Source organism: Schistocerca serialis, chromosome 1 (assembly GCF_023864345.2).
Source record: "Schistocerca serialis cubense isolate TAMUIC-IGC-003099 chromosome 1, iqSchSeri2.2, whole genome shotgun sequence".
Taxonomy (NCBI): domain Eukaryota; kingdom Metazoa; phylum Arthropoda; class Insecta; order Orthoptera; family Acrididae; genus Schistocerca; species Schistocerca serialis.
The window spans coordinates 837201874-837215011 of NC_064638.1; the positions used below are offsets into that span (position 1 = coordinate 837201874).

The window sequence follows — 13138 nt, forward strand, 5'->3', positions numbered from 1 at the left end:
TTAGATACACCCACCTTGCTATCCATTCAGTTAGCTATCAAAGCGATGTTACTGTGCACCACTATGCATCATTTGACCAACGGTTAAAGTGTGTTAATGTTGGAATAGCATCCAACAGTGAATTGAAAATGCAAAATTAGGCATATCTAAATAGAATGGAAGTAATTTTTCAGCAGTCTTGCATGTATAAAGGGTCACTTGACAACCATGTACAGTCCATTTCCTCTCGATGTGTTTGCTAGTGCGACGTTAAAATTAACAGCTTAAGAGTCCTTACAGAGGGTATTTCTTAAACGTCAAAGTGTTGCATGCATACGTGGTTTGCAGCGTGCAAAACGTAGTGCAGCGGACTGACTAAATCAGTTGCGAGTCCATGTTATCAAGCTTTTTGATGATACAGTAAATTTGTATCGTAATGTAAAGTTAATGATGACGATGTCGAGTTATGTAACAGTGTAAGTGCGTGTGTCGTAAACTCAGTACAAGATAGCATACCAACTCCAAAGGGTTTGAATACAATACATGCTGAATTCAAAGTACACAAAAAACAATTATTTGCAAAATGCTGCCACATAACGATAGTGGGTGCTGTGGAATGAAGAAGGATACTACGTTTTAAAGTTGCAATGTGTGGGCAGTGTTGTCGCTAAGCGTACGAGGGGGACCCAAATGCAAAGTAAATTTTTCTCTAGTAGTTGGTAGAACACTAGTTCCGAATTCTTCCGCTAGCTGCCTTCACTAGACCCCATTTTCTATCAGCTGACCTAATGGCACTTGGATGAAACATTATTGTGGTCACTGTGACAGAGCCACGTGTTCGTCGATTTTTCAATGGCAGACATTAAAAACCATCGTGCTAACATCAGGTTCTGTTACTTGTTAGGGAAATCAAGAGCCGAAGCAATCGCAATGCTTTTGACGGCTTGTGGGGAGGAAGATTTGAAGCTAGGTGAGGGTTTACGTGCTCAGATTTCAGTTGAAGACGAATCATGACCGGGACGTCTATCTACTTCCAGAACGGACGAAAGCACTGAAAAAAATCATGTTGCGGTCATGTTTGATAGCTGCAGAACATTCAATGATTAGTGGAAATGACTGGAATATCCTGGAGATCATGCCAACAAATATTGACTAAGATCTGAGGAAGAAACCTGCTGCAGCAAAATCCGTTCCGCGTGTCCTTTTTGACGTTCAGAGAGACGACCGTTTGTGCATGTGCTGGAAACTGAAAGAACTGGGAGAAATTGATACGGATTTTGACGTAAAAGTCATTACAGGCGACGAATCGTGGTGTTATGGATGCGACCCAGATACCAAGCAACAATCCAAATAGTGGAAGCCTCCTCTTCACCAAGAGCAAATAAAACAATTTAAGTGGGATCCCACGTGAAGACAACGTTGATATTTGTTTAAACATCAAGGCGATTGTCCACCATGAATTTGTATTGCATGGTGTCTCAGTTAACCAACATTACTACCTTCAAGTGCTAAAACGATTACATAAGGCAGTGAGAAAAGCGACCAGGATTTTGGCAATCAGGTAACTGGCTTTTTCACAACAACAACGCCTTTGCACAGTCGTTTGGTTAGGTTTAAGTAGTTCTAAGTCTAGGGGACTAATGTGACCTCAGACAAACTTAGAGCCATTTGAACCATTTTGCAACTTGGGCTTGCCAAGAAGATCACAAGTATTGCGACTAAGCAAAGAAACAGGCACCTGTGCCCAACTGCAATTGAATAGTTTGACCAGCTATCACAAGATCCACAAAGAGTTTGTTAGAGTGGCCTCGCAACGAAAAAGAGGCTACTGATTTCTTGAATTGCGAACTGCCACACATCTGTACCACACCAGAAGCTCAGAATATACATGTACAGCAACGTTTGATTTCTGTGGGTGTATACTAAAGGTAGTCTTATTTTCTGTAATCGTACCTTTTGAACATGTCCGTTCTTGTCACATGAAAAACAAGTTGCTTTTCATGAAGGACATAAGCGACGAATATGTGCTGAGAAACATTGCAGGCAAGACTTCACGTCAGTTCCTTGCTGAGCCCGAGTCGGTCACTGTGCGCTTGACTTGGAAGCGGTCTGTTTACGCTGCTGCTCGATGATACTGCTAGGCGCTACAGCACAAACGTTGACTGTTTACGGTACTGTCACAAGTCTTTATAATCAGTAATTTGCCAAACTTGCTGCTAGGAAGGGTTCGGATACTTAAGACTCTGTCACTTTATTCTGTTACCAGCCGCTTTCTGAGTAATGGCGTCACGTATAATGAGGTCAGTATAATACTTGCCACACACATGTTTAAACTCACACTGCGTAGTTGTTAACCCCTTGTCAGTCTGCCATCCACTGTCTACAAGTTTGTCCGGAATGCTTCTTTAGTCTGAAAAATTTTAACCTGGTAGCCGTCTCGCGTACTTTCTCGTCATAGTATCTTCATAGTTCACTACTTCGGGGCACGATGTGCGGAACAATTTGCAGCACATCCTATACACTGACACACTGGCTGCTGACAAGAAAAAAATATTGTTTACAATGCCCGGTACTTGGTGTGCAAATAGATGAGCTTCAAACTGGGCCAAGTACTCAATCCAGACCTTTTTGTCCTCTTCAAATGGGTGAAACAGAGGCACCAACTATGGCTGCTTAAGTTGTGGCGCTGTTGTAGTTGGTGGCACCTGACAGTGATTCTCACTGGATACCATCTGCACGTGAATGAAGCCTCTGTCATCTAAGTAAGCTTCGTTATTTGTTGCGTCTGTAACTGAAGAAGCTGTGTTAGATCGAGCGTTGGTGCAAAAGGCGCTGTTCAGAGCGAGACAGATATGCGTGGGGCTTGAGACATGGCAATGCCAAAAAATACTAAAGATAAATTGATATGTGTCATCAAAAACAAGTAAACTGAAAAAAACGGCAAACACAGATCTGAAACAAACACATTTCCGGGCACAAATAGTAAAAGCACAAACCACAAACAAAAATGTCCAGAAGCTGTAAAAAAAAAAAAAAAAAAGAGAGAGAAAAGAAAGAAAGAAAGAAAGAAAGGAAAAAGGGGTGCGAAATAAAACTATGTGGTGTTGTAGATACGGCAAGGCTCGTCGCAAAATGATATAATGCGAGTCTGCACAAGTTATGTCCCAAGGAGTCAAATGTTACTTCCTTGTTGCTACTGATAAATGGGTGGAAGGTGGGCCAAGGGAAATGTCGCCGTTGCCATCTGGACAGACCAGCAAAAGATTAATTGAAACAAGCATGTATCTTTCTGAACGTGTTGCTGAAGAATTGCTACACTGTTGACAACTAGTGGCAGCTGTAAGCGGAGACCGACATTGGAGTGCATCTACGTACACTGAATGTTTTCCAGTAGAGCTGGCTACCAACAGGTCAGTGTAACGTTCAGCATCACGGAACTAATATCGAGTTAGAAGACTGGTGCCCAGGCACCCACCCCTTATAACACAGAACTGTTATTAGTCACAAAAATTGTTCAATTGATCCAACACATATTTTGATTGTCTGTAGCTCATTTTTATAAAACAAGTTCTCTTAGCCTGGCTTGCACAAATGGAGATGCAACTCAAAAGGTTTCCAAGGCTGGGCTAAAGAACGGACTAGCTATACCAGCCAAAGGCTGTGAATGAAATGAATAGAATGACATTGAACAGTATAAGTGAGAGCACAGGCTGGAGCAAGAGAAAAAACTAAAAGCTGACTGACGAGACAGACTGAAATGGTGTGAGCTTTGACCTTATAAGGACTCATGCTGGGATATGGTTCAACTTCTTTAATCTACAATAGTTTATGAATTCTAAAGGTCAGAAAGTTCATTTTTTATTGTCTATTGATTTTTTCATCATATACACTCCTGGAAATTGAAATAAGAACACCGTGAATTCATTGTCCCAGGAAGGGGAAACTTTATTGACACATTCCTGGGGTCAGATACATCACATGATCACACTGACAGAACCACAGGCACATAGACACAGGCAACAGAGCATGCACAATGTCGGCACTAGTACAGTGTATATCCACCTTTCGCAGCAATGCAGGCTGCTGTTCTGCCATGGAGACGATCGTAGAGATGCTGGATGTAGTCCTGTGGAACGGCTTGCCATGCCATTTCCACCTGGCGCCTCAGTTGGACCAGCGTTCGTGCTGGACGTGCAGACCGCGTGAGACGACGCTTCATCCAGTCCCAAACATGCTAAATGGGGGACAGATCCGGAGATCTTGCTGGCCAGGGTAGTTGACTTACACCTTCTAGAGCACGTTGGGTGGCACGGGATACATGCGGACGTGCATTGTCCTGTTGGAACAGCATGTTCCCTTGCCGGTCTAGGAATGGTAGAACGATGGGTTCGATGACGGTTTGGATGTACCGTGCACTATTCAGTGTCCCCTCGACGATCACCAGTGGTGTACGGCCAGTGTAGGAGATCGCTTCCCACACCATGATGCCGGGTGTTGGCCCTGTGTGCCTCGGTCGTATGCAGTCCTGATTGTGGCGCTCACCTGCACGGCGCCAAACACGCATACGACCATCATTGGCACCAAGGCAGAAGCGACTCTCATCGCTGAAGACGACACGTCTCCATTCGTCCCTCCATTCACGCCTGTCGCGACACCACTGGAGGCGGGCTGCACGATGTTGGGGCGTGAGCGGAAGACGGCCTAACGGTGTGCGGGACCGTAGCCCAGCTTCATGGAGACGGTTGCGAATGGTCCTCGCCGATACCCCAGGAGCAACAGTGTCCCTAATTTGCTGGGAAGTGGCGGTGCGGTCCCCTACGGCACTGCGTAGGATCCTACGGTCTTGGCGTGCATCCGTGCGTCGCTGCGGTCCGGTCCCAGGTCGACGGGCACGTGCACCTTCCGCCGACCACTGGCGACAACATCGATGTACTGTGGAGACCTCACGCCCCACGTGTTGAGCAATTCGGCGGTACGTCCACCCGGCCTCCCGCATGCCCACTATACGCCCTCGCTCAAAGTCCGTCAACCGCACATGCGGTTCACGTCCACGCTGTCGCGGCATGCTACCAGTGTTAAAGACTGCGATGGAGCTCCGTATGCCACGGCAAACTGGCTGATACTGACGGCGGCGGTGCACAAATGCTGCGCGGCTAGCGCCATTCGACGGCCAACACCGCGGTTCCTGGTGTGTCCGCTGTGCCGTGCGTGTGATCATTGCTTGTACAGCCCTCTCGCAGTGTCCGGAGCAAGTATGGTGGGTCTGACACACCGGTGTCAATGTGTTCTTTTTTCAATTTCCAGGAGTGTATTTTGTTTTTATGCTATTTATCATAAGCAGTATTTATTAAAATATCAAGTATTAATTTATGCTTATGCAGTGGGAATCCTGGGTTTATGACCATGTGACCCACCTTGTATGTTAAAAAATTAGGTTTTAATTAAGAACCCTTGCTCATTAATATGGATATCAATACATTCACACAAATCAAATGATCAAAAGTATATAAACAGAGCCTGGAAATTTAAAGCAGTTTGGCTGTCATTGGCGCTGGAAGTTTTCACCATGTGAAATATTTAATTAACAATATCTTTTTAACTAGTTAAGTTCGGGTTAATGTAAATACTTTACTGAAAAGAGGAAAAATAACTCTTTAATTTGGTAGAGGTCTTTCCTTCCGAATTTATGTATTAGTTAATTAGATTTTCCCTATGGCTACATGTACAAAATTTTATAATTTTGATACCTTTTGTTGGCCATTAGTTCTGATGAAACTAATTAGGGCCTGCAGCTAAGACAACAAACTGTATGATCTGAATAATGAAGTTTTGTGTGTGTATGGTGTTTGTGTGTGTGTGTGTGGGGGGGGGGGGGTCAACCTGCTCTGTTATCACCAAATGTGTCCAAACAGGTCCAACATGCTGTTAATGTTTTATTGGCTGCAGAAGGACAAACACTGATAGATATCCATCAGAGAATGAAGAATGTACATGGGGCAGCATGTCTGTTGAAAACCACTGTTGTCGAATGGTGCGCCAAGTTCCATGCTGGTTGCAATTTGACACAATACACTGATCAATCTGGGAGGCCAGCCAACTCAAATGGGAGACACTCAAGCACCTGCCCTATAGTCCTATTTCTCCCCATGTGATTATAATGGTTTTGATCCCTTAAAAAATGCTTTGAAGGGTCGACAATTCCTGTAAGATGAGGATAGACTTCGTCACACAGCAGGACATTGTGTTTTACCAGATGAGTATCTTCAACCTTGTATGTTGGTGGGATGACTGCCTCAATGTTCATGGTGATTTTGGCTGACTGACATACCAATTCTGGAATGTATGGCCTTTGAATGAGAAGTTCTTGCTTGCCCTTTATACTGTTACCTTTTTTGCAATACAACTGCAGCTACTCAAGTATTAGTTTATAACAACAAAAATAATAAATTTTTGACAATATAATGTAATTGGATAGATAAAAACCTATTTACCAAACGATGGTAGGAAACAAACAAGTATATACCTTCTTTTATAGTGTGTCTTTCTGCCACCACTTGGAGAGTAGAATTTAACTATCTGATTACATAAAGTATTCATTTAAGTGAACTGTATGTCTGTTGAGTAATATATTTAGTGCTGTGCTAAACAGCTGCAGAAATGTGCAGTCACATAATTCCAAGATTTCCAAACCCATAATTAAAACACACCTGACAAAGTTGTTTAAACATTTTAAAATATTAATACAATAGCTGACACAATGAACTTGGAATAACTATTCAGAATGGTAGAGTTCAATATGGTTGGCAGACCATCTACAATATTTATTAAAGTATGAGGTTATTGTATGATGGCTGAGAGAATACTTTTATCAGGTTGATGATGCATGCAGATGATACCTGCTGTAATGATTGACTGATGAACACAGTGAACATGAAATAAATGTTTGCAGAGAAACTGAGACAGGTACTTTGAACTGGTGCATTTTTCATTTATATTAAAATGGATGATGACAAAATTTGGATTCATTGTGATCCATTGTTGATCAGTTTAGGTTATTCGAGACCAATGGGGATTCAAGTAATCCAATAGGATAGAGTACCAGCAAAAATATACATGAAGTGGTATAAACAAGCTGCTTTTGTTTACAGCTGTTGACTATGTTAATTACATCGTTGAGGCTATTGCACGTGTATCAGTTGCCAAAACGTATGTATCACTCCATTTACAAACATTATTCTTGATTACCTAGTGCATAAGATGTCAACAACATTAAAATGTAGTGAGTAGGCTCTGAGCACTATGGGACTTAACATCTGTGGTCATCAGTCCCCTAGAACTCATAACTACTTAAACCTAAGTAACCTAAGGACATCACACACATCCATGCCCGAGGCAGGATTCGAACCTGCGACCGTAGCAGTCGCGCGGTTCCGGACTGAGCACCCAGAACTGCTAGACCACCGCGGCCGGTGTAGTGAGTAGAAGTGCTTCTTACTCCAGTTAAGCTAGTGGCATATCTTTTACTTGGCAGTAAGTCAGCAGTCACCAGAAAATGACCAGTTATCTTATGGAAGTCTGGCAATCAGTCATACTATTTCTAAGTAACACACTAACTTGATTGTCTTCAGTTTTTGTGTGTCTCCCTTACAGCACATTTTATTTATTAATTGGATATATACAAAATCTACTCACCAAGCAGTAGCAGGAAACTCACATACAAAAAAGGTTTTAGAAATGCAAGCTTTAGAAGCCTTGGCTCCTTCTTCCAACAGATGAGCTGGAGGGTAAAGAAGAGGGGTGAAGGAAAAGGACTAGAAATATTTAGGAAAATGGGTGGAGTCTTTCTTTCCCATTCCATTTGGTAAGTCTCTCCTGACCCAGGGTTCTGGGAGATTTTTCTGAGCTCTAAGTATTTCCCTAAGCCTCTCTAGTCCTTTTCCTTCATCCCTCTTCCTTACTATTTAACCTTTCTGTCAGAGAAAGGAGCCAGTGGCTCCGCAAACTTGCATACCTGAAACCTTTTTTATATGTGTGTTCTCCTGCTGCTGCTTGGTGAGCAGATTTTTTTATCTATCTCATTACTTTACATTATCAAAGAGTAATTATTTTTGTTGTTATAACATCTTGTATTTGTATTTCTTAATGTATTGTTTCAGTGATGAATTTTGTTAAATGTTCATCTATAACTATTAAGTAATGTGCTGGAATGTGCTTGCTTACTTACAGCTGGGATGTTCTTTCTCTTAACACAGAAAACACTCAACTTAAGACACCTTCAGCCAGTGGTTTGAGGAATGTGGGAAACAATACATATGCAAATGAAGGTAATGTACCTGCAGTTATATTGGTTTCTGTGATTGTTAAGTCAGATAGATTTAGACAGCAATTAAAATTCAATATTAACATGTAAAAATAAATTAAAGAAACACTGACAGTAAAAAGAAAATAATATTATCAAATTGGAACAAGCATGCAGAACTCCTTGTAATGAACAGCCTCTGTTTTTAGTAATTAAAGAGATAAATGGGACTTTTTTAACTTAAACTAAATTGAGACTGTTTTACCATTTCAGAAGATCCACGAAGTAAAATGAATTTTGGCAGAAAGAAGCAAAGAAGGAAAAGGCTAAGGCTTTCAAAGGCATACAGTGCCAATAATTCATCCACAACTCCGATACCAGTTGAAAAGCTGAATCACACATCGGCACATCACAATAGAAAACAGAACAGAAATAGTAAAACAGCTACAGAAAGAAGAAGAAGGAAGAAAAATAAAGAAGAGAGAAGAAGGAAGAGACTGAGGCTCAAATTGCAAGACAGGGATAAAAGAAAACAAAGAAAGAAAAATGAGCGCTTAAGAAGGAGGTATAGGAAAGAGAGAAAGAGGAAACTGGCAAGAAAACTTGTAGGAACACCACAAACTAATATTACTTCTTTCACAGCACCTCATCAGGAGAACACAACACACAGTTCACTTGACTTCAATAACAGCACAGTCAGTCCAGAGGTGGATGTACTAAAAAATGTTTCCGAGAATGACTTTATTACTCCATCTTCAGAAAAACCAGAACATACAACCAGTGATATTACAGCAATTGAAAAGATGGAACAGGATAACTCAGATTATCTCAAAGATGATAATTTTCTCAAAATGCAAAATGAAGAACAGAAAGTCTTTAATCAAAACGTAGATAATATACTGCTTCCATTTGCAACAGGTCCTTTATTGAAGCAAAATCACTTACCAAATAAGCCTATTGAAAAAGATGGTTTTGAAGACAAAATCCACTTTAAGAAATATGAAAACCTCGGACCTCATCTTTTTCCTCACACTGTATATAGAACGAAACAATCTGAAGGGGAATATGCTGAACAAGAAATGGATGAAAATGACACATCTTTGAATGCAGCAAGTTCTGTAAACAGGATATTGGTAACAGATTCAATGGAAGAAGGGCATAAAGATTTCTCTTCATATGACACTGGTACATATCATTACGCAGAGGAACTCGGAGATCTCTCATGCCTCAATGGAACACTTTTGCCTGCACCAACTGTTGTTCACTCCTGGATAAAGTACATAAGGTACAAAGAACTTCATTCAACCTAAGAAATACTTCTTTCATACAGCATATTTGACCACTGATGAAAAATACAACAGACAGTCATAGAGTTTTAATTATCACCTCAAAAAATCATGATCATGAAACTTGGCAAGAGTGTTAGTTTTTCTCCATGCTTTCACCCTTCCATGCAACACATTTTTCCCAAAGATGGATGTCTTGGTGGAGACTGTTACTGCAGAATCCTGCATCTTGTATATTTGAGAAATGTTCCAGCTCTAAAAGCACATCATCATCATAGGTGTTATATAAGGAGCATATGAGGTATAAGGCAAAATTTTCTAGCACAAAGAAGCAGCATCTGTGACTGTATCTCGGGCAGAATGAGCTACAGCGTTACTGTGGATCAAAACCATGCCCTTGGAGAGCTTCCTGCAGTGCACCTTGACAGCTTACAGAAACATCATCAGCAGATTTAGGTAGCAATGTTCCATAATGATTTGCTCCCTATGATCATAATCTATTAGCACCACCTCACGGCAGTCCCAAACAAACACCTAGCATCACATTCCTGATGATGTTAAGCCTTCACCTTTTTCGGCTGTGGTGAATTGGCTTCCCACTGCTTGCTTCGCAGTTTTGTTTTGAAGTTGGAATAATACCACAATACTTATTCATGTTGATTAAGAAGCTAAATAAATTGTCTATATGAACCTGGCACAGTTCCACTTTTACCTTGGTTTGGTGGAGTTTTTGAATACATGTGAACATTCATGGAATCCAACAACTGGCAACCTTTGTTACATTCAAAATGTCATCAAAGATGCTGAAAACTGATTCGTATCAGATTTTTCACTTTTTCCCCTTTTCCTTGATTATGGTTCATAGGTCTTAGAGCACCAGGTGCTCCAATTCTCCTGAGCTTCCCAGTTTTTCACACAGAGGTGGTCTGTCACTTCCTTCTTCATCATTCAGACTTGTTTAACTACACTGGAAGTGTCAGTGCTATCTACTCTCTGTACTGTATGATCGTGGATTGTTGTTGTTAAAACTTGATTACTGTGCTCCATGGATACATGTCACCATGTATGCAACCACCCCCTCCTCCTCCTCCTTCCCCCCCCCCCCCCCCCCCCCTGCCCCCCAACACTACCACACACTCCAGATACATAGATAGAGAGAGGTACGTTTGTGTAACCTTCAAGTAATATTATTGTATATTAATTTAAGCACATAATTTATGCATGTGGAAGAAAGTAAAACCAGTCAACACATTTTTTACAGAATGTACTGTTTACATTTCTGTGATCTATTATCAGGGGTAAAGGAACCAACATGGTTGTCACAACACTTTATTTAATAATTGATGTACACTTCATTATTGCAACAGTTGTAACTCACTTTTAACATAATTGTTGTAATTCTATCTCAGATCAATGTTCTTAACATACTCATGTCCAACTACAAACTATTTATTTAGTTTTTTATTTATCTGATGCTGCAAAAAATGTAGGAGGAATATAAACAGTGAAATGCATGAAGGTAATGATTCACTGTATGATGAAAAATTAAGTAGGTAAGCACAGAAGCAACAACAGTAGCATAGTAGCTCAGATATACATAACCAGACTATGTGTTAAGTAGTGGAACTGGTGAGATGAGCTAGAATAGTGGAGGGAAGTGGGGGGTGAAAGGAAGAGAGAAGCAAGAGCAACGAATGGGTTCGACAGCAGTGGAAGATGTTAGGAATATGATACAAGAGAGAGTAGTGTGTTGTTATATGGTGAAACAATAGGTGGTGAAAAGGTGTAGTTATGGGTGAAGAACATAACTGAGGGACAGCACTGGAAGAAGAGTGTATGAGGGGGCCAGAATGAAATAATGAGAATGAGAAGCTTTTGGGAGAGAAAGAGGAGGACAGGTTGCAGATTGACACCTGGAGGATTGTGAGATGCAATCATGTGTTGAAGGGGCAGTTACTGGCTGCAGGTGTATGGCATCAGGATCCAAACGGAATGGGTTGGGAGGGAACATACAAGCTAACCAAGTTTTTGTTAGATTCACATCCTGTCCACTCAGTGGTCAATTTTGTCATTGGTCACAGTTTAATGGTTAATTTCATAAGGTGGCTGGTTACTGTACATGCCCTTATTAAAATCTGTGAGAAAGCTGATGCAGGGTTACTATGTACTGTCTCAAAAGATTTTTTTTATTTCTTTTATTTTATATATCTAGTTCCATAGAACCAAATTGAGGAGCAAATTTCCGAGGCTATGGAACTTGAAATTACAAATAAAGTAATAACAGATAAAATAGAATATTTATGAACCCAAGAAAAGCCAATACACAAGTTTATGTAAATGCAGTCAACAATATAACACGGGAATCAGCTTAATTTTTCAAGAAACTTCTCGATAGAACAGGAGGAGTGACCGATGAGGAAATTCTTCAGCTTCAATTTGAAAGTGCATGGATTAGTGCTAAGATTTTTGAATTCCTGTGGTAGCTTACTGAAAATGGATGCAGCAGTATACCTCACACCTTTCTGCAAAAGAGTCAACGAAGTGCAATCCAAATGCAGATTAGATTTATGCCTAGTAATAATTGAGTAAAAGCTGCTAATTTCTGGGAATAAACTGATGTTATTAATAAGAACTGACAGTATAGAATATATCTATTTAGAGGCCAATGTCAGACTAACCAGACTAATGAACAGGGGTTGACAAGAGATTTGCAAATGTACACCACTTATTGCCCAAACCACCCGTTTCTGAGCCAAAAATATCCTTTGAGAATGGGAAGAGTTACCCCAAAATATAATACCATACATGATAAGTGAATGGAAATAAGCAAAGTTGACAACTTTTTGCGTTGAACTATCACTTACTTCAGATACCATTCGAATAGTAAAAATGGCAACATTGAGTCTTTGAACAACAGCCTGAACATGGCTTTCCATGACTGTTTACAATCTGAACACCTAAAAATTAGAACTGTTCGGTTGTGCTAATCATATACCCATTCTGTGAAATTAAATCATCAGGTTTTGTTTAATTGTGTGTTAGAAATTGTAAAACTGAGTCTTACTGCGATTTAGTGTTAGTTTATTTTCTACAAGCCGTGAACCTATGTCATGAACTGCACCATTTGAAACAGTGTCAACATTTCACACAACAATCTTTACTACCACCCTAGTTTCATCAGCAAACAGAAATATCTTAGAATCACCTGTAATATAGAGGGCATATCATTTATACAAATAAGGAACAGGAGTGGCCCCAGCACTGAGCCCTGGGGCACCCCCATTTAACCATGCCCCATTCAGACACTACATCATAGCCATTCTCAACATTGTGGATAATGACCTTTCTCTGCCCATTGTTATAGTAAAAAGTGAACTAACTGTGAGCTACTCGTGGTATTCCATAATAGTCTAACTTCTGGAGCAAAATTTTGTGATCAACATAATCAAATGCCTTTGTTAAATCAAAAAATATGCCTATCATTTGAAGCCTTTTATTTAATCCATCCAGTACCTCACAGAGAAAAAGAGGGCACAGCATGTTCAGTTGTTAAACCACCTCTAAGACTGGACTG

At 40.6% G+C, this 13138-nt stretch overlaps 1 protein-coding gene across 5 annotated transcripts in view; it reads left to right on the forward strand.

Moving 5' to 3' along the window:
* LOC126484960 (uncharacterized) overlaps positions 1-13138 on the forward strand; it is a 354976-nt gene that overhangs the window by 251692 nt on the left and 90146 nt on the right. For 3 of the 5 annotated variants that reach the window (XM_050108582.1, XM_050108565.1, XM_050108589.1), the window contains 2 exons: positions 8206-8303; positions 8552-9563. In XM_050108582.1, the coding sequence (XP_049964539.1) occupies positions 8206-8303; positions 8552-9563 (1110 nt within the window). The remainder of the gene's footprint in view (positions 1-8205; positions 8304-8551; positions 9564-13138) is intronic. The other 2 variants (XM_050108574.1, XM_050108597.1) reach the window with 1 other exon arrangement.